General features: G+C 44.0%; 3 protein-coding genes across 8 annotated transcripts; 2 read left to right on the top strand and 1 right to left on the bottom strand.

The window, feature by feature from the left end:
• Positions 1 to 2,007: 2,007 nt before the first annotated feature.
• Positions 2,008 to 3,457, top strand: cunh19orf53 (chromosome unknown C19orf53 homolog). Its single transcript, XM_069139724.1, has 3 exons — positions 2,008 to 2,148; positions 2,740 to 2,795; positions 2,876 to 3,457. Exons 1-3 carry the CDS (start codon positions 2,058 to 2,060, stop codon positions 3,020 to 3,022), a joined length of 294 nt encoding a protein of 97 aa, XP_068995825.1. The 5' UTR covers positions 2,008 to 2,057; the 3' UTR covers positions 3,023 to 3,457.
• Positions 3,458 to 4,045: 588 nt separating this feature from the next.
• LOC138192384 (regulator of G-protein signaling 5) lies at positions 4,046 to 7,571 on the bottom strand. 4 transcript variants are annotated; one of them, XM_069139751.1, is made up of 7 exons: positions 6,314 to 7,571; positions 5,863 to 5,982; positions 5,731 to 5,781; positions 5,577 to 5,630; positions 5,441 to 5,493; positions 4,451 to 4,614; positions 4,046 to 4,371 (listed from the first exon to the last, which is right to left on the bottom strand). In XM_069139751.1, exons 3-7 carry the CDS (start codon positions 5,772 to 5,774, stop codon positions 4,204 to 4,206), a joined length of 483 nt encoding a protein of 160 aa, XP_068995852.1. In that variant the 5' UTR covers positions 5,775 to 5,781; positions 5,863 to 5,982; positions 6,314 to 7,571; the 3' UTR covers positions 4,046 to 4,203. The 4 variants fall into 4 exon arrangements, with proteins under 4 accessions (XP_068995852.1, XP_068995853.1, XP_068995851.1 ...); XM_069139752.1 differs by having other exon boundaries at positions 5,731 to 5,982; positions 6,314 to 6,374; positions 6,838 to 7,571; XM_069139750.1 differs by lacking the exon at positions 5,863 to 5,982.
• A 1,074-nt stretch (positions 7,572 to 8,645) lies between these two features.
• Positions 8,646 to 22,764, top strand: LOC138192383 (mitochondrial adenyl nucleotide antiporter SLC25A23-like). Of its 3 annotated transcripts, XM_069139748.1 has the most exons (11): positions 8,646 to 8,840; positions 11,094 to 11,217; positions 11,299 to 11,386; positions 11,793 to 11,904; positions 19,140 to 19,298; positions 19,433 to 19,585; positions 20,061 to 20,174; positions 20,298 to 20,465; positions 20,549 to 20,696; positions 21,505 to 21,687; positions 21,976 to 22,764. In XM_069139748.1, exons 1-11 carry the CDS (start codon positions 8,646 to 8,648, stop codon positions 21,984 to 21,986), a joined length of 1,455 nt encoding a protein of 484 aa, XP_068995849.1. In that variant the 3' UTR covers positions 21,987 to 22,764. The 3 variants fall into 3 exon arrangements, with proteins under 3 accessions (XP_068995849.1, XP_068995848.1, XP_068995850.1); XM_069139747.1 differs by having other exon boundaries at positions 21,505 to 22,764; XM_069139749.1 differs by having other exon boundaries at positions 8,756 to 8,840; positions 11,304 to 11,386; positions 21,505 to 22,764.
• Positions 22,765 to 22,982: the final 218 nt, after the last annotated feature.

Below are 22,982 nucleotides of genomic sequence, written 5' to 3'. Positions count from 1 at the left end.
TCATGATTCTAACTGTTTGGCTGTGGTTTGTTGTTTTTGATTTTGTTTCATGACATTGTGATTGCTAGTGACTAGGTCGTTAGTACGCCACACTGAGGAGGCCTCAACCATACACACTACCTCTCCGTCTGCCTGCGGCGACTCCAGCGCTGCCGTGCATGAAGACGAGCGCTCGGTGCGGCTGCAGCACGGCAGACGGAAGAAACACAAATCTGGACGTCAAATTCTCCACATCTCACTCACGCTCGTATCTCGATCCCAAAGTGACCAATAATTGGTGTTGGTGCTGTTCGTTCGCCAAAGCAGCCTCGATTCTGGCTCGTGTGTTATTTTGGGTTGCAGCTGAGTTATTTCTGCGTTACGCTTTGTTTTTACACCGTTTGACCACCTTTTGAAGCAGCAGCTAAAAAGTACTGCACTTAAAAAGGAATCCGTGAGAAGCCCAACACACGGCTGATAATCGGGTGCCAAAATTTGAGCTGCTCGCTCCGTCGTTTCCACATCGGTCGGATGGATGGAAGCAGGAGCTTGTGTGTTATCCAGTTATTAACGTGGCGGAGGGAGTGTTGTTCAGATGGCCTCTTTAAGTGCAAGTATGTTATTGTTGTTCTTGATAATCACCTGATCTGGGTTTAATTTTGTAACGTGGAAATAGTTCAAAACTGGATTTTTTTTTTTTTTTTTTTTTATATATATACGTATATGAATATAATGCTGTAAAGTGCAGTCATGATTTAAGAGATTTCTCTTTCACATCAATACAGTAAAAAGAATAAAACCACAGTGAAAAGAGTTGTTTTTGTTCGTCTTCAATTCACATTAAATCTACATGATGCAGTCTTGATGGGAAGGAACGAATTACGTGGAATGAAATAACAGTAAATGGAACTCATCTTTGGCAGCTACTGAGAAAAATGTGTAAAATTAGTTACAATTTAAAATATTGGTGACATCCAAATGTATTTTTTCAGTAAAACGCTCACTCGTAGAATATAATATTAATTCTGCTGCTTTGCATCTTTTCACTGTGCATGAATGTTTACGTCTGGACACGTTCAGTTCGTTGGCAGATCAAATCTGTACCATCGCTTTACACCAAACGTTGCCATGGTTACCTGCTGATGCTGTGATGAAATTCAGGAGTTCTTGGAGACTTCTTTGTGCATCAAATGATTGTGATGATACTTTATTGTCAGTTATTTTTTTCTTGCACCACAAAGAATTTGTACAACGAGATAAACACAAAAATACACACATTTAACATCATCGTCACAGAACTCATCAACATAGATTTTATCTGGTTGTAAATCTCACATCTAATTTTATGACTGACTTTCAGTCTAACCTCATTCAATCCCTCCTATGTCCGGTTTCATGGTAATAATTTAGATTTACTGTTGAGGAGATGACCCGATCACAGAATGTTTAATATGTCTTATTGAGTTTCTGGAGTGATCAGCTGATGATATCTAAGCAGACAGTTTTGTAAGTTTTGAATTTGATGTCGTGAACAAATGCATGTATCAAATAGGATTAAACACCAGCAGAAGAATTTGTCCACAGGTGGTGACGAAAATCTTTTTTTTTTTTTTTTTTGCTTTTTCCTTCAGTGTGGTCTTTCCACTTATAGAAATAAAAAATGGTCGACTCTCTGGCTCAATTTTCAGCGGCGGTGGTCCTGTAGATGATTTTCTTTAGAGTGGAATTCTATATTTCTAATAATTTTAGATCTTTTTAATCTTTCAGACTCAAAGGCATCCACAGTCTTTTTGCCTGAAGGCCTTAATAGCACGATGAAAACACACACTTCAATAGCTAATATATAATAATAATAATATATAATATAATAGAGATAAAATTAGAACTGCCAGATGTTTAACAGGCAGTTCCCTCATTAGTGACACATCTGGAACCTCAGACTCCAACTTCGTGGATTTGAAGGCGTAATAAATGGTGTTCTCACCAGCAGGTGGCGGCAGTGGGACGAGCGACGGATGTAAACCCTTTTTGTAATCGACGAAGAAGAGAAGCGCTTTGTGTACTTCCGGTTAGTAAAGATGGCTCAAGGTTCCCAGAAGTTTAAATCTCAGCGACCAGGAGGCTCCAAGAAACATCAGCCCGGCCGACAGAAGGGCCCGAAGAAAGGAGGTGAGAGTCCAGCACGTGGTTATCTGGTCAGAAAAGAAAACGAACGACATCGAGTCGATGAGCTCGAACACGTGACCTGCATGCAAACATGAACACGTGGTTTAAACAAAATGTCCAACGAGAATCATATTTATTAAAAATGTTCATCCAGCGAGTAATGAATTTCACATGCTGCCAGTGATGGACATCTGCTCTGGACACGTGATCATCACCACTGATCATTGTTATCCATTATTACGACTTTTGTTCTAATTTTGTTTTGGTGATTTTCATTTAAAAAACTCATACTTGGCTCATAATTTGTGCAGTTTATCTGATTGTACTCAGACAGTGATGAAAAGTGCACTGAGCTATCTTCCATATTTACACCACAACATCCAGAGTTACAGTGTGATTATAAATTAAGATGCCAGATTATTAGGAACCTCGGTCTTAAATAAATGCAGGAAATCAAACTTTGTGAATCAGACTGACTGTTTAACAGTCCAGCAGAACCACAACCTGCAGCCTGACTGACAGACTTTCACAGACCGGTTTGATGTTTCATGACGTGTGAACTTGACTCCATGTTTTGGTGCTTCCTGTGAACAGGGCGGGTCATCGCACCGAAGAAGGCTCATGTGGTTCAGCAACAGAAGCTGAAGAAGGTGAGTTTGAAACGTCGGTCTGATCTCAGCTCTGTAAGTCTAACGGAGGAATCGGACCGTGAACAGTTTTATCTCTGAAGGGTCTCGAGGTCGCCATCAGGAACAAGATCGAGCAGGAGGTGACCCAGAGGGCCAGCTCGTCCCTCCACAAACCGCTCAGCGTCATTAAAGGGGCCGAAAAGAAAGGAAACCCAGCAGCAGCCCGGCCCGGAACCAGCTCCAAATAGGACCACCGATCAGAACCGAGTCCGACGGTGTTGTGACATAACAGACGGAGTCAAAGTGCTCCACAGATGTTCCACAGATGTTCCACAGATGTTCCACAGATGTTCCACTTAAACTCAGACAGAAACATTTACAGCCATTCTTGTAAATACGCTCGTTTAAGAAGTCAATACTGACTGATCAATATTGACTGATCAATACTGACTGATCAATATTGACTGATCAATACTGACTGATCAATATTGACTGATCAATACTGACTGATCAATATTTACTGTAAAGATCAAAACAAAATGCACCTAGAAAATCACTTTTTAACACGACATTCAAACTTCTTTTTGTGAATCTCAGATTATTGTATCGTCTTCACTGTACAGACCATAATAATAAGTGGCAACATGACTTCATGATACTAAGTATTAAAGAAGTGAACTACAGTTTTGTATCATCTTGCTTTAATAATCTAAATAATGTGATGTGAGAATATTCGTACAGGAAGACGCTCTAAAACCATCCGAGTTTCAGGGAAATCATTTCTACGTTTAACTGAACTCTGAATCTGAAGTGAAGAACTGAACTGGTGACCTGCGATATTCAGACATCACATCCTCGGTCTGCAGCTCTGAAAGGCTTCTTACAACATTTGTGTGAAAGCGGTGAAGTTTAATGTTTAAATTCAGGGACCTGAACAGAACCGGAGCTGCCTGTCATCACAGGTTACCATGGCGATGCACCGCTGAACCGGCTTTAAAGCAAATCTGTTATTTTGAGCTAAAACTTCAAGGTGAAGCTGTTGAGCTGAAGCGCCGTCTGTCCTGAATAACCAGCATCATTAGAGGAAGCAGCCGGACTCTTCTCAAGGCTGCAGAACCCGGCAGAGGTCCAGAAATACTGTCAACTTCTCTTCCTACAAACCGCTGACGGGGATATTAAAAACACTAAATACAGTTTCTATTAGGAAAAACACAGATTCCATTAAACACATCAGTTACAGTTATTTATTTATTTATTTATAACTTGTAGTTTATGTAGTTCAAAGCACACGTTTACATTGAAGCTTCATGATTAAGAGGTTAACTAACAGAACAGCAGAATCTTCTGGTTAACATCACGAAACAAGCTGTTCAAATACAATCAACATATCAAGCAGCATGAGTTCAGCAGCACTTCTTTCTGAAGACGTTTAAAGAGCCTTTATGGCGTCCACGCCGTGATGGGAGCGCAGGAAGCGAGGGAAGGAGTCCTCGGCCATCAGGCTGTAGATCCTGTGCTGCGCCTTGTTGAACGTGTCGGCACACGGAGAGTCCATCAGGCTCAGCAGAGCCTCGCGGGTCTCGGCATCGAGGTTCACCTGGAGGGGAAGAAGCAGCTGATCAGAAGAAGCTTCACGTTAAGAGTTCACGCGCATCCTTCAGCCGCTCCTCACCGACCTCCTGCGGGGCGTCGGGGTCGAGGAACTGGCTGTAGATGCTGCTGGCCTTCATCTTCTGCAGGTTTGAAGGCGAAACCCTGTAGTCCTCGCATGCCAGCCAGAACTCCAGGTTCTCCTCGCTGAACTCGGACCGCAGGAACCCACGAAACAGCTGCAGACCACCTGAGAGGACCAAAGACGAGAAGGAGCCGCAGAGACGAATCAAGAAGAGTCAAAGAAAGCAACTTCACGTCGGAGCTGCTTCTGCTTGTCTGGCTGCAAAACTACGAAACAGTTCTCAGGAAAATCAGCCTCAAAAGGAGCTTCCAAATAGTTCTGTTGTCAAAAACTGTAGAAAAATGTAGAAATATTAACAAATATTATGACCTAAACATTAGGTTTTTAGAAACTGTGTGAGGTCTTAGTGATTTGACATTTTCAGCTGCTGAGTGACAACATGAAAAGTAAAATAGCAAAATGTCAATATTCTCAAGGCATTGGCAAAATAAGAGTAAAGCTCAAACTATTTCTATATTTGGATATATTTTATATTAAAGCAAGACTATAACTTTTGAGCAATATCTTCAAATGTGCACACAAGTAGAATTTATTAGTTATGATGTTGAATGTTAAAATGTAACACTGACATCTGAATCAGTAATGATTCATTATTATCATTATTAATGATACATTAGCCAACAGCCTTTAAGAGTGCATTTTATGATGCATTCATTTATTTCTTAAAAAGAAGAATTTATTTATTTATTTATTTTTTTACTTAGATGGTGTCACTACTATATATTTTCCATAGTTTTACGCCGGTCAAACAAAATGTGTATCAGAACAAATGGCCTTCTTCACAGTAGATATTTTGACTGGCAGTAAATGGTGACAGAACACAGGACTGACGGGATTCAGCCGTCATCAACGTGATCTTTTTCTAATGTGAAATAAAAACGGCCTGTTGTGCTGTTGCATCAATGAACTGACTTTAGAAGCGACGTCTTACTTTTCTTGTTCAGCAGAGTTTCCAGGTCTTGAGGACTTTTTCCATCCTGAATCCTGAGGAGACAGAAGTAGTCAACATGTGGCTTCAGCTCCACTGATTCACTGCTTACTTGAAATGCAGATTTCAGTAGATTTACTTGTGCTTGTGGCTCTCAGCCAGGTGGCTCAACTTCACCCGCATCTCTTTTGCCCTGAAATAACACAGACACAAGAAATCACAGTGCAACACGACAACAAACACAGCGAGCACATTTATTCATATGAAACATGATGTCTGAGATGAATACTTACTTCTCCAGACATGAGGAAGGCAGCGAGGAGAGACCTTTACACATTGTTAATCTGCAGAGGGAAGAAGAACAGACCTTCAGTCAGTCAGCCTCCCAAACTACAACCAGCTGCTCTTATATTGCTGCGGTGGACCTGCTATCTGATCTGATCTGCTGCTCTCAGACCAGCAGGTGTAGCGACGCAGCTGAATGGAGATGAAACGGCTGAACGAGAGCCCACGTAGGCCTGTCAACGTCCCACACACAGAAAGGCCTGCATGGAATAGGAAAATCAAAGGGTGTGTGTGTGGGGGGGGGGGGGGGGGGGGGGGGGGGTTCAGGGTACATTAACAGTCTGTCATCTACAGAACCTACAGCCTCTGAAGTGATGAGGGAGGAGCAGGTGGAGGGGAGACGTCACTCATCACCGGAGAGATGACACAATAATGATGGTGGAAATAATCAAAATCAGAAAATACAATATATCTGCTTTAATAACAAGATTTAATAATTTAATTTGATAACAGGATTCTCTTCCAGCTCTTTCCAGATGTTTTCTTAATGTGTAGGATGCTATTATCAACAGTGATGGAAGAAATACTCACTGACATTCTTCACTCGGATGTTTGAGCTGTGCAGCAGAACATGAACACGAACAGCAGAAAACTGCAGAATATTCAACACAAGTGTAAAAATAGTGAAAATAGTGAAAATAGTAAACACTGAACATACACGTTTTTCACTGCAGTATATGAGGCCGTTAAACCTTCGAAATAACTTAGCAAAACAACGGATTTTGTCATTCACTGAGGAGTAGATATGTTTTTAAGAATTTGTCATAACTTTTTTTTTTTTAAAGTCGTATCACACACAAATTATTATTCAAAGCAGACTATTTTTTGCATGTTTAAATAAAGCAGCCAGATAGTTAATGAGCCTACATTCATTAAAAAGTCCCTTTTGCTTGCAGAATAAACTGAAAGCTTGAAAGCAGTCCGACCACTTATAATGCAGAATGGAGCTTTTCATTGTGTTCTCAGAAGCTCAAGTTGGTCCTGATGAAGAGAGAATAATATCTAAGAAGTGACATGCAACAGCCTCCAGATACTCAGATCGGCCAGTACTCCACCAGCGGGCTCCACCAGAGGGCTCCTCCACCATCAGGCTCCACCAGAGGGCTCCTCCACCAACAGGCTCCTCCACCAGCAGGCTCCACCAACGGGCTCCTCAACCATCAGGCTCCACCATCAGGCTCCACCAGAGGGCTCCTCCACCAACAGGCTCCTCCACCAGCAGGCTCCACCAACGGGCTCCTCCACCATCAGGCTCCACCAGAGGGCTCCTCCACCAACAGGCTCCTCCACCAGCAGGCTCCACCAACGGGCTCCTCAACCATCAGGCTCCACCATCAGGCTCCACCAGAGGGCTCCTCAACCAACGGGCTCCTCCACCAGCAGGCTCCACCAATGGGCTCCTCCACCATCAGGCTCCACCAGAGGGCTCCTCCACCAGCAGGCTCCACCAACGGGCTCCTCCACCATCAGGCTCCTCCACCAACGGGCTCCTCCACCAACGGGCTCCACCACCAGAGGGCTCCAACACCAACGGGCTCCTCCACCAACGGGCTCCTCCACCAACGGGCTCCACCACCAGAAGGCTCCTCCACCAACGGGCTCCTCCACCAACGGGCTCCACCACCAGAGGGCTCCAACACCAACGGGCTCCTCCACCAACGGGCTCCACCACCAGAGGGCTCCAACACCAACGGGCTCCTCCACCAACAGGCTCCACCACCAGAGGGCTCCTCCTCCTGCAGGGGGGCGGCGGTCAGTGTCTCGCTTCCTGCTTCCTCAACAGGAGACGGAGGGATCAACAGGACAGGAGACAGCTGGTCTGGTGTTGGACCCGGTCTCAGGACGGACCCACCGGTCTCAGGACGGACCCACCGGTGACCCGGTTTCCTTCTCCCGGTCCTCTGCAGCTGTGAGTAGTATTCTTAGAGCAGATGGAGGTAATCATCTGCGGATATGGAGGATAAGCTGCTGCTGTAGTTGACACAAGATGTGGATCAAACCTGCGTCGATGCGCGTTGGAGGCGTGTTTGTGGTGATTACTGATACCGGAACCTTTATCAATAAAGTCAGCAGTTCGTTCCTCAGATCTGTTAGAAAGATGTTTAAAGTTCATTTTAAGAAACGTTTGATTAGCTGCAAGTATTTAAATGATGGATCAGATTGAAGGGAGGACACACTAACATGTAAACCAGGATGTTTCCTAATGACGTAAGATAGTTGAATCAATACTTATTATGGTGCTCATTTACATATATACATGATGGGACAAAATAATAGGAACACCATGTCCAATGAAATGAAAACTGGAGGTCTGTATGCTGAAACCTCTTTTCTGCACCTGCATCAATTAACTTTGTGGTCAGTTCAAGCAGACGTGATATTTGAAGTAAAAATATGAACCCACTGATTTTACAGCTCGGTGTGTTTACAGGTGTTGAGGACACAAGAAAAAAACGTTTTGTGGCTTCAGAGAACTTTGAGATATTTGTCCTAGTCAGCTACTAGCATAACACACCTGGATCTCCAATCTAAACCTGTTGGAGGGTGAGTTGCATTGTGGGTATTGTAGGCAGGTTCTGTGGGAAATAATAATTTTCTTTGAGTTCTGCACTGATTTTAATCTTTTTTTGACATCTATCATGAATTCACAGCTTCTCCTTTAAGGACCCTTCAGAACGGCCTTGCAGGCCTTTGTAGGGTCCCCAAACCATGGTTTGGGACCCAACCATTGTCCTCAGTAAATGTACATCACGGTTTTGATTTGAAAACATAAATGTACACGTGGACGTTTGAAGCAACGACCTTCCTGTGTGTTAAAGTGACTCCGCTGTATCTCACCCAGCTGACTGACTGTCGACCAGTTATGGCACTCCAGCGGGCTCGGTTCCCTCGGGTCCACTGCCAGGACAGCGTGTCCCCGGGTCCGGACCAGGAGAGGGAGAAGTGCTGGGCTGAGCTGTTTGACCAGCTGGACCTCAACAAAGATGGACGCATTGACATGGTTGAACTGCGGGCAGGGCTGGCGGGTCGAGGGCTTCCCAGAGGCTCCCTGGAGAGGGTGAGACAGCAGGACACACGTATGACATCACAGCAGACAGGTCACATGGAGAGGGTGAGACAGCAGGACACAGATATGACATCACAGCAGACAGGTCACATGGAGAGGGTGAGACAGCAGGACACAGATATGACATCACAGCAGACAGGTCACATGGAGAGGGTGAGACAGCAGGACACAGGTATGACATCACAGCAGACAGGTCACATGGAGAGGGTGAGACAGCAGGACACAGATATGACATCACAGCAGACAGGTCACATGGAGAGGGTGAGACAGCAGGACACAGGTATGACATCACAGCAGACAGGTCACATGGAGAGGGTGAGACAGCAGGACACAGGTATGACATCACAGCAGACAGGTCACATGGAGAGGGTGAGACAGCAGGACACAGGTATGACATCACAGCAGACAGGTCACATGGAGAGGGTGAGACAGCAGGACACAGGTATGACATCACAGCAGCAGTTTTACATTCTGCACTCTGGAGGACAAACACTCTCTTCCTGTTGACCATCAACAGGCTGATTATTGACAGGTTGGACGTACGTCTGGGTGTCAGAGTTTCCTTCTCTACTGTTGAACATGATCTTCACATTAAACATGAGATCTTCCTCTCTGTTTTTATCATGTAAAACTCTTCACTGTTTATTCAGCAGCACCAGCAGCATGGCTTTGTTTGGTGAATACAAACAGTCTGTCTGTCTGTCTGTCTGTCTGTCTGTCTGTCTGTCTGTCCTCTCTGTCTGTCTGTCTGTCTGTCTGTTCTCTCTGTCTGTCTGTCTGTCCTCTCTGTCTGTCTGTCTGTCTGTCTGTTCTCTCTGTCTGTCTGTCTGTCCTCTCTGTCTGTCTGTCTGTCTGTCTGTCTGTCCTCTCTGTCTGTCTGTCTGTCTGTCTGTCTGTTCTCTCTGTCTGTCCTCTCTGTCTGTCTGTCCTCTCTGTCTGTCTGTCTGTTCTGTCTGTCTGTCTGTCTGTCCTCTCTGTCTGTCTGTCTGTTCTCTCTGTCTGTCCTCTCTGTCTGTCTGTCCTCTCTGTCTGTCTGTCTGTCCTCTCTGTCTGTCTGTCTGTCCTCTCTGTCTGTCTGTCTGTCCTCTCTGTCTGTCTGTCTGTTCTGTCTGTCTGTCTGTCTGTCCTCTCTGTCTGTCTGTCTGTCTGTCTGTCTGTTCTCTCTGTCTGTCCTCTCTGTCTGTCTGTCTGTTCTCTCTCGCTGTCTGTCTGTTCTGTCTGTCTGTCTGTCTGTCCTCTCTGTCTGTCTGTCTGTTCTCTCTCGCTGTCTGTCTGTTCTCTCTGTCTGTCCTCTCTGTCTGTCTGTCTGTCTGTCTGTCCTCTCTGTCTGTCTGTCTGTTCTCTCTCGCTGTCTGTCTGTTCTCTCTGTCTGTCCTCTCTGTCTGTCTGTCTGTCTGTCTGTCCTCTCAGTGTGTGTGTGTGTGTGTGTGTGTGTGTGTGTGTGTGTGTGTGTGTGTGTGTGTGTGTGTGTGTGTGTGTGTGTGTGTGTAAAGGGCAGCCTGCTGGTTATTTCAGTAGAAGGACTCTGTAAGCTGAGATTTGTAACCTTTCTCTCAGTAGCTCATTAACCAAAGACTCTTCTTCTCTAACGTTTCTTAATATTTTGTTTAATTCCAGCAGCTCACACGTCTCCTTTTTTTGTTACCCCTCATTTATTTGTTGTGGTTTTAAAGACTTTGTTCACATTTTTTTAAAGGAATTCTGACAATATCTCAGTAATGGAACTGGATAACAGATGAAAAGTCCCATTTTAAGGATGGTAGATGATGTTTCAGATGGTTGTTTGATGTGGTTATCCAAGCTTTATGTTTAAAGACTAGTCAGTATATCTTTATTACGAATTTAAAACACTTTTGAATGTTGTGTTTTGAATGCTCAGTGTGACAAACGAATCACTCCAACACAAAATGAACAGTATTTTATGGAGGTCATTCCTCAACAACACAACACACTACAGCACTATATTTAGATACAATAACTCACATAAAGCCTTTAAACCTGGAGTCTTGTCTTGTAGTGTTTCTGTCTCGGTCACCTCTCTTCTGTTTGATAAACTCATGCTGTTGTACAGAACTATTCATAGATTGTCTTTACAATGATTTGATGTCTAATGTTCCTAAAATGTATTTTAATAAGCAGCACTAAACAGGCAGGTTTAGTTTCACTGGTCAGAAAGTATTCGTTGCACTTGTGTATAACCCGAAACAAATGATTGACAGCTGTGTTTCCTGTCTGTGCTGTCAGATCGTGGAGGCCGGAGACACCAACCAGGATGGAGAGCTGGACCTCCAGGAGTTCACGCAGTTCCTTCGCTCCCATGAAAAGCAGCTTAAACTCCTGTTTCGCCGCCTGGACAGGAACAACGACGGTTTGTAGCAGCTCCCAGGACGCAGATGAAATAATTATGATTAATTATTAACTATTATTTCAAAGCGCTGTGTGTCTGCAGGTCAGATAGATGCAGCAGAGATTCAGGACTGCCTGCACGCCATCGGTGTGAACATCAGCCGGGAGGACGCCACCCGGATTTTACAGAGGTCTGTTATCAACCGCAGGTCCGTGTACCCGGACCACACCATATACTAATATATCTATATATCTATATGTCTATATATAGATATATACATATATAGATATATAGATATTAATGCAACACAGCACATTCAGTTCATTTTCCCACTTTGTTCTTCCCTCGGTGGGAGAGCTGTTACTGACTGGATCTGAGGATGTATTTTTAGATGTGAATTATAATAAATAGAATATAAAACCTGATCATCACTGATTAAAATAAGTGTGTGTTACTGCTGGGTTGTGTTTTAATAACACATCCAGCCTCCGTGATGAACAGGCCTGAAGCAACGAAGATATTGATCCTACCTCTTCTGATTCAGTCGGTATTTTAATAATTCTATGACTGATGACTTGTTTCTGTGTTTCAACCAGTATGGACAAAGACGGTACGATGACCATCGACTGGAACGAGTGGCGAGACTACTTCCTGTTTAGACCTCTCGCCAACATGGAGGATGTGGCACGCTACTGGAAACGCTCGATGGTAAAGTACCACACTCTGATACACACACTCTGATACACACACACACACTGATACACACACTCTGATACACACACTCTGATACACACACTCTGATACACACACACACACACTGATACACACACTCTGATACACACACTCTGATACACACACTCTGATACACACACACACACTGATACACACACTCTGATACACACACTCTGATACACACACACACACACTGATACACACACACTGATACACACACACTGATACACACACTCTGATACACACACACTGATACACACACACACACACACACTGATACACACACACACACTGATACACACACTCTGATACACACACTCTGATACACACACACACACACTGATACACACACTCTGATACACACACTCTGATACACACACTCTGATACACACACACACACACTGATACACACACACTGATACACACACACTGATACACACACTCTGATACACACACACTGATACACACACACACACACTCTGATACACACACACACACTGATACACACACTCTGATACACACACTCTGATACACACACACACACTGATACACACACACTGATACACACACTCTGATACACACACTCTGATACACACACACTGATACACACACACACACACACTGATACACACACACACTGATACACACACACACTGATACACACACTCTGATACACACACTCTGATACACACACTCTGATAAACACACTCTGATACACACTGATACACACACTCTGATACACACACTCGGATACACACACTCGGATACACACACACTGATACACACACACTGATACACACACACTGATACACACACTCGGATACACACACTCGGATACACACACTCGGATACACACACTCTGATACACACACACACTGATACACACTCTGATACACACACTCTGATACACACTCTGATACACACACACACTCTGATACACACACACACACTGATACACACACTCTGATACACACACACTGATACACACACACTGATACACACACTGATACACACACTGATACACACACTCGGATACACACACTCGGATACACACTCTGATACACACACTCTGATACACACACTCTGATACACACACACTGATACACACACTCTGATACACACACTCGGATACACACACTCGGATACACACACTCGGATACACACACTCGGATACACACACACTGATACACACACACACACACTGATACACACTCTGATACACACACACTGATACACACACACTGATACACACACTGATACACACACTCGGATACACACACTCGGATACACACACTCTGATACACACTCGGATACACACACTCGGATACACACATTCGGATACACACACACTGATACACACACTCGGATACACACACTCGGATACACACACTCTGATACACACACTCTGATACACACACACTCTGATACACACACTCTGATACACACACTCTGATACACACATTCGGATACACACACACTGATACACACATTCGGATACACACACACTGATACACACACTCGGATACACACACTCGGATACACACACTCTGATACACACACTCTGATACACACACACTCGGATACACACACACTGATACACACACTGATACACACACTCGGATACACACACTCGGATACACACACTCTGATACACACACACACTGATACACACACTCTGATACACACTCTGATACACACACACACACTGATACACACACTCTGATACACACACTCGGATACACACACTCTGATACACACACACTGATACACACACACTGATACACACACTCTGATACACACACTCTGATACACACACTCTGATACACACACACTGATACACACACACACTGATACACACTCTGATACACACACTCTGATACACACTCTGATACACACACACACACTGATACACACACTCTGATACACACTCTGATACACACACACTGATACACACACACTGATACACACACTGATACACACACTCGGATACACACACTCTGATACACACTCTGATACACACACTCTGATACACACACACTGATACACACACACTGATACACACACACTGATACACACACTCGGATACACACACTCGGATACACACACTCGGATACACACACTCTGATACACACACACTGATACACACACACTGATACACACACACTGATACACACACTCGGATACACACACTCTGATACACACACACTGATACACACACACACTGATACACACTCTGATACACACACTCTGATACACACTCTGATACACACACACACACTGATACACACACTCTGATACACACACTCTGATACACACACACTGATACACACACACTGATACACACACTCTGATACACACACTCGGATACACACACTCTGATACACACACACTGATACACACACACACTGATACACACTCTGATACACACACTCTGATACACACTCTGATACACACACACACACTGATACACACACTCTGATACACACACTCTGATACACACACACTGATACACACACACTGATACACACACTGATACACACACTCGGATACACACACTCTGATACACACACTCTGATACACACACACTGATACACACACACTGATACACACACACTGATACACACACTCGGATACACACACTCGGATACACACACTCGGATACACACACTCTGATACACACACACACTGATACACACACACTGATACACACACTGATACACACACTCGGATACACACACTCTGATACACACACACTGATACACACACACACACACACTGATACACACACTCTGATACACACACACTGATACACACACACTGATACACACACTGATACACACACTCGGATACACACACACTGATACACACACTCTGATACACACACACACTCAGATACACACACTGATACACACACTCTGATACACACACTCTGATACACACACTGATACACACACTCGGATACACACACTCTGATACACACACACTGATACACACACACACACACACTGATACACACACTCTGATACACACACACTCAGATACACACACACTGATACACACACTCTGATACACACACTCTGATACACACACACTCAGATACACACACTGATACACACACTCTGATACACACACTCTGATACACACACACTGATACACACACACTGATACACACACTCGGATACACACACTCGGATACACACACTCTGATACACACACACTGATACACACACTCGGATACACACACACACTGATACACACACTCTGATACACACACTCTGATACACACACACTGATACACACACTCGGATACACACACTCGGATACACACACTCTGATACACACACTGATACACACACACTGATACACACACTCTGATACACACACTCTGATACACACACTCGGATACACACACTCGGATACACACACACTGATACACACACTCTGATACACACACTCTGATACACACACTCTGATACACACACTCGGATACACACACTCGGATACACACACACTGATACGCACACTCTGATACACACACATTGATACACACACTCTGATACACACACTCTGATACACACACTCGGATACACACACACTGATACACACACACTGATACACACACATTGATACACACACTCTGATACACACACTTTGATACACACACTCGGATACACACACACTGATACATACACACTGATACACACACATTGATACACACACTCTGATACACACACTCTGATACACACACTCGGATACACACACACTGATACACACACACTGATACGCACACTCTGATACACACACACTGATACACACACACACACACTGATACACACACTCTGATACACACACACTGATACACACACTCTGATACACACACTCTGATACACACACTCTGATACACACACACACTGATACACACACACACACTGATACACGCACACACACTGATACACACACTCTGATACACACACACTGATACACACACTCTGATACACACACTGATACACACACACACACTGATACACACACTCTGATACACACACACTGATACACACACTCTGATACACACACACTCTGATACACACACTGATACACACACACTGATACACACACACACACACTGATACACGCACACACACTGATACACACACTCTGATACACACACACTGATACACACACTCTGATACACACACACTGATACACACACACACACTGATACACACACACTCTGATACACACACTCTGATACACACACACTCTGATACACACACACTGATACACACACACTGATACACACACACACACACTGATACACACACTCTGATACACACACACTCTGATACACACACACTGATACACACACTCTGATACACACACACACTGATACACACACACTGATACACACACACACACACTGATACACACACTCTGATACACACACACACTGATACACACACTCTGATACACACACACTCTGATACACACACACTGATACACACACTCTGATACACACACACTGATACACACACTCTGATACACACACACTGATACACACACACTGATACACACACACACACACACTGATACACACACTCTGATACACACACACACTGATACACACACACTGATACACACACACACACACACACTGATACACACACACTGATACACACACTCTGATACACACACACTGATACACACACACACACACTGATACACACACTCTGATACACACACACACACTGATACACACACTCTGATACACACACACACTGATACACACACACTGATACACACACACACACACTGATACACACACTCTGATACACACACACACTGATACACACACACTGATACACACACACACACACTGATACACACACTCTGATACACACACACTGATACACACACTCTGATACACACACACTGATACACACACACTGATACACACACACACACACTGATACACACACTCTGATACACACACACACACTGATACACACACACTGATACACACACACACACACACTGATACACACACTCTGATACACACACACTGATACACACACACTGATACACACACACACACACTGATACACACACTCTGATACACACACACACTGATACACACACACTGATACACACACACACACACTGATACACACACTCTGATACACACACACACACTGATACACACACTCTGATACACACACACTGATACACACACTCTGATACACACACACTGATACACACACACACACACACACACTGATACACACACACTGATACACACACTCTGATACACACACACTGATACACACACACACACACTGATACACACACTCTGATACACACACACACTGATACACACACACTGATACACACACACACACACTGATACACACACTCTGATACACACACACTGATACACACACACACACACTGATACACACACTCTGATACACACACACACTGATACACACACACTGATACACACACACACACACTGATACACACACTCTGATACACACACACACTGATACACACACTCTGATACACACACACTGATACACACACTCTGATACACACACACTGATACACACACACACACACACTGATACACACACACTGATACACACACTCTGATACACACACACTGATACACACACACACACACTGATACACACACTCTGATACACACACACACTGATACACACACACTGATACACACACACACACACTGATACACACACACTGATACACACACTCTGATACACACACTCTGATACACACACACTCTGATACACACACACTGATACACACACACTGATACACACACACTGATACACACACACACACACACTGATACACACACACTGATACACACACACACACACTGATACACACACTCTGATACACACACACACTGATACACACACTCTGATACACACACACTGATACACACACTCTGATACACACACACTGATACACACACACACACACACTGATACACACACACTGATACACACACTCTGATACACACACACTGATACACACACACACACACTGATACACACACTCTGATACACACACACACTGATACACACACACTGATACACACACACACACACTGATACACACACACTGATACACACACTCTGATACACACACTCTGATACACACACACTCTGATACACACACACTGATACACACACACTGATACACACACACTGATACACACACACACACACACTGATACACACACACTGATACACACACACACACTCTGATACACACACTCTGATACACACACACTCTGATACACACACACTGATACACACACACTGATACACACACACTGATACACACACACACACACACTGATACACACACACTGATACACACACACACACACTCTGATACACACACTCTGATACACACACACTCTGATACACACACACTGATACACACACACTGATACACACACACACTGATACACACACACTGATACACACACACTGATACACACACACTGATACACACACACACACACTGATACACACACACTGATACACACACTCTGATACATGATTGGGTCAAACCATGTGTTCAGTACTTCCTGCCTGAAAAACTCACTTCCTGTTCAGAACTTCTCGTCGTCTATAGTAGACAAGAAGAACCTCGATTTTAAATGCATTTAGATCCAATAAAGAACAGAATTAATACGGACCGTTCAATAAAGAACAGAATTAATACGGACCGTTCAATAAAGAACAGAATTAATACGGACCGTTCAATAAAGAACAGAATTAATACGGACCGTTCAATAAAGAACAGAATTAATACGGACCGTCCAATAAAGAACAGAATTAATACGGACCGTTCAATAAAGAACAGAATTAATACGGACCGTCCAATAAAGAACAGAATTAATACGGACCGTTCAATAAAGAACAGAATTAATACGGACCGTTCAATAAAGAACAGAATTAATACGGACCGTCCAATAAAGAACAGAATTAATACGGACCGTTCAATAAAGAACAGAATTAATACGGACCGTCCAATAAAGAACAGAATTAATACGGACCGTTCAATAAAGAACAGAATTAATACGGACCGTCCAATAAAGAACAACAGAATTGAAGTATTGATTTTTATCTCCAACACGTGTCTCTTCCTTCTTTCGGACCTTCTGGCTTCAGTAGATGTTGGATATCGGGGAGCAGCTCACCGTCCCAGACGACTTCTCCGAGGAGGAGAAGAAGTCCGGTTATGTGTGGCGTCAGCTGGTGGCCGGAGCCGTGGCCGGGTCCGCGTCCCGGACCGGAACTGCCCCTCTGGACCGCGTCAAAGTCTTCCGACAGGTCGCTCCGTCTCCGATCCGTCCGAACCTCACGAGTCTTCACGTGTTGCTGCTTTTGTGTGAAAGCTTTCTGTCGATCTCCATCTTCAGGCTTCGGTCTGCCGTCGCTGCTTCACGGTGATCTTTCTCCTGCAGGTTCATGGCTCCTCGGACTTCAAAGGCAACGTGCTGAGCGGGTTTCAGTTCCTGGTGAAGGAGGGCGGCCCGTGGTCGCTGTGGAGAGGAAATGGAATCAATGTGCTCAAACTCGCCCCGGAGACGGCGATCAAGTTCACAGCTTACGAGCAGGTGGAGAGTCTTCCTCAACATCTGTTCATCCTTCATCTCTCCTGTTGGTTCATCCCTTCCTCTGCTACCGTTAAAACATTTAGAGACTTTTTATTCACTTTCTAAACTTTACGAAAGATTTATTTTCATTTCAGTCAAATACTTAAAGGAACAGTTCAACATTTTTGGAAATATGCTTATTCTCTGATTTAGAGCTTCGAAACGACTGGAAGAAGACGAAAGCTGCTGGATTTTTTTTTTGGGCTGAAATTTCTCTGTCTTTGCTTGTTGCTCGGCAACCTCACAGTGACAACAAGACTCCAGGAAGTCCCTGCTCCTGCAAATAGATAGCTAAATAAACATGTCTCCCAAAATTTGGAACTATATCTTACAGTAACAATTCATCTGTTTTGCATTAATCGTATCTAATAATTTGTGACTTCGATGTTCATACAACTCCTTCTTACTGTGTTGGTTTCTCTACATCTCTGCACAGATCAAGAGTTTGATGCGCGACAGTAATGAAACAAGAAGTCTGAGGATTCACGAGAGGTTCGTGGCCGGCTCTCTGGCCGGAGCCACCGCTCAGACAGCCATCTACCCCCTGGAGGTAATATCAGGGTAATACACACATTCAGATGTTCATGTAGTATCAAGAAAACGCTCTTTTGTGGATAGCATGAAAATGACTGATGTCTTTCTTTTGTTTTTCTTTTCCATCTGGTCCCTCCAGGTGCTGAAGACCCGCCTCACACTGAGAAGAACCGGCCAGTACTCAGGAATAGCCGACTGTGCCAAACAGATGCTGCAGAGGGAAGGCGTCGCAGCCTTCTACAAGGGCTACGTCCCCAACATGCTGAGCATCGTGCCGTACGCGGGCATCGACCTGGCCGTCTACGAGGTCAGAGACACGTGAAGACACACGGCAGCTGCAACGCCTCTCTCCTCCATTTCACCTTCTTCTCGCCCGTTTTTATTCCACAGACTCTTAAGCTTTCTTGGCTGAACCGGAACAGAGGTTTAGCTGACCCGGGAGTGATGGTGCTGGTCGGATGCGGCGCTGTTTCCAGCACTTGTGGACAGCTGGCGAGTTACCCGCTGGCGCTGATCCGCACCCGAATGCAGGCTCAAGGTCAGAAAACATGTGGTCAGACATGTCTCGGTGAACACAGACACATGAAGTGCTTTAAAAGGCTCCATTACAGTAAACCCAAAGGTTCTATTATTCACCTTTACCTGCCTATTATATCCACTCAGGATTATTTACCAAAAATCTCACTGTGGATATTAACTCAAAGCCTCGTAGTCATCGTTACAATATGTTCACAGTATTGATATAGAAGTATTTGGTCATAAATAAAATGATATTTGATGCCTTCGGTGGAGACTCTGAGAACACGGTGAGATGTTGAGGTTTGTGGTGACTGAAGGCTGCAGCCTGTGATTCACATCATTGTCTTCCTCATCATCATTTATTCCAATTTTCATTTCATTTGTCACAATAAAACTTTAAATGAATTACTTATACCGATGATGAAATTTAGTTGATGCACTGCAGACTTCTTTCCACATCATAGGATGGACTCATTTCGCACACGAGCCACTAGTTTACAACCATTTCAGTTTTCTTTCTTGCAAAAAAAAAAAAAAGGCGATGGTTTGTACTGATATTGCCATGACAACACACACTTTGCAGTATTTAAACATCGACATTATGAAAATAGGATGAAGGTTGAGCTCAACGTCCACTTACCAGCTTTTTCTGTAGTTTTTAGTGGACAGAGTTTTCCCAGTTGTCATGGAGACAGCTCATTTATTATCATATCAAAGTTCCACACGTTGGAATGACAAGTGAGCTCACTGATGAGGAAGACTCTGACATGCAGTTGAAAGCTCTGGTGTTCCTTGCGTTGAGATGTTCTGGTGAATCTCTCCGTCAGCCTCCGTGAAAGGAGCCCCGAGACTCTCCATGTTGGCGTCGCTTCACAGCATCGTGACCCAGGAGGGCGTCGCCGGACTTTATCGAGGAATCTCCCCCAACCTGCTGAAAGTCGTCCCCGCCGTGAGCGTGTCCTACGTCGTCTACGAGTACACGAGGATTCTCATGGGAGTGGACATTGAGGGTAGGAGAGGAGGGAAGGGGTAGCCGAAGGTTTGGAGTGGCTTCTGTGTGCAGTGCATGAAGAAACGGCCGCTGACTGCAGGCGGTTTCATGATCTGCTTTCAGCTGAACTGGAAGCTGCTGCAACGCGTTTCAAGTGCGCATGCGGCCGTGGAACAGCTAACCAACCAGCATCGTGCTGCTGCAGTGACTTGGACAGATGAACACTTGCATGAACTCAACAGCTAAAAGGTGCAACCAGTCCTAGAAGCCATGTTAAATTCCTACAGCATTATTTTCTTCCTCTCAGGTGGTCTATAGAGAAGAAGGAGGACTGATGCTAGTTCCTGCTTTGTAAGTGAGAGGAGCCTGAAGGTGTCGTCACACCGGTGAAGTCAGAGTCAGGACTTAGATTGAAAAGTCTTAAACTAATGTTACAAACACGGACGTATGACAACAGTTATTAAAGAACAAAAGAAAGTCACTGAGCGTAACGTTGGGAGGACATGGAGGATGCTGAAAACATGCTCAGTGGAAGAAGTACTGCCGACTCAAGCACATCCAAAGACTTGAAGTGATAAGGAGGGAAACTGCCAAAGCAATATTTATATATTATCAATAATTATTAATCTGCCACATGCTCATGTGGGCCTTGAGTGTTTGTCTATATTCTTTCTAAAAGGTCCAGAGCCACACAGTATTTTCATAAATACTAAACAGTTCACGTTGTCTGTGTCATGAAACAAATTATATTTATTGCCAGTGAACATTTTGATGTGTCGGTATTTATGTACAAATACGTGCTCGCATTGTGGAGTTTTTCTTTAATAACTTCCATCGAGCCTTTTAATGATGAATGAATGTTACAGATGTTGATGCGCTTTCTGGAAACGCACGAGGCGAACAGAAGCACGGCAGCGATACTCATCCCTTCGTCCTTCGTTTGGATCGACTGTTTCTTTATTCTCACTCACTGTTACACTGCAGCTGAACGCCACCGAGGTTGTTCGTTCTCTGTAGGTTCACTGTGTAGCTCTGCTTCTGCAACTGTAATGATTGACTGGAATAAACTTGTACCTCTTACTTGTTTTTAATTCAATCCATGTTTTTTTCATTACAAAGGATAAAAGTTTAACAGTTTGAATGAAAAGTAAAAAAACTGAAGCACAGATACTTTATGACTTTATTGACTTAGACATTTCACAGAATATGAAATATTTCTTCTCCATTTAAAGTCCTAAATCCTTTCCACAATCATCTAACTGTCTGATTATTTCTGGGTTTGCATAGAAATATGACAGATTTTTCACGTGGTCT

Source organism: Embiotoca jacksoni, unplaced genomic scaffold (genome assembly GCF_022577435.1).
Source record: "Embiotoca jacksoni isolate LCO1_2020_lvr unplaced genomic scaffold, fEmbJac1.0.p SCAF_85, whole genome shotgun sequence".
In the NCBI taxonomy this organism is placed as follows: domain Eukaryota; kingdom Metazoa; phylum Chordata; class Actinopteri; family Embiotocidae; genus Embiotoca; species Embiotoca jacksoni.
This window is presented reverse-complemented; position numbering and strand designations above follow the sequence as displayed.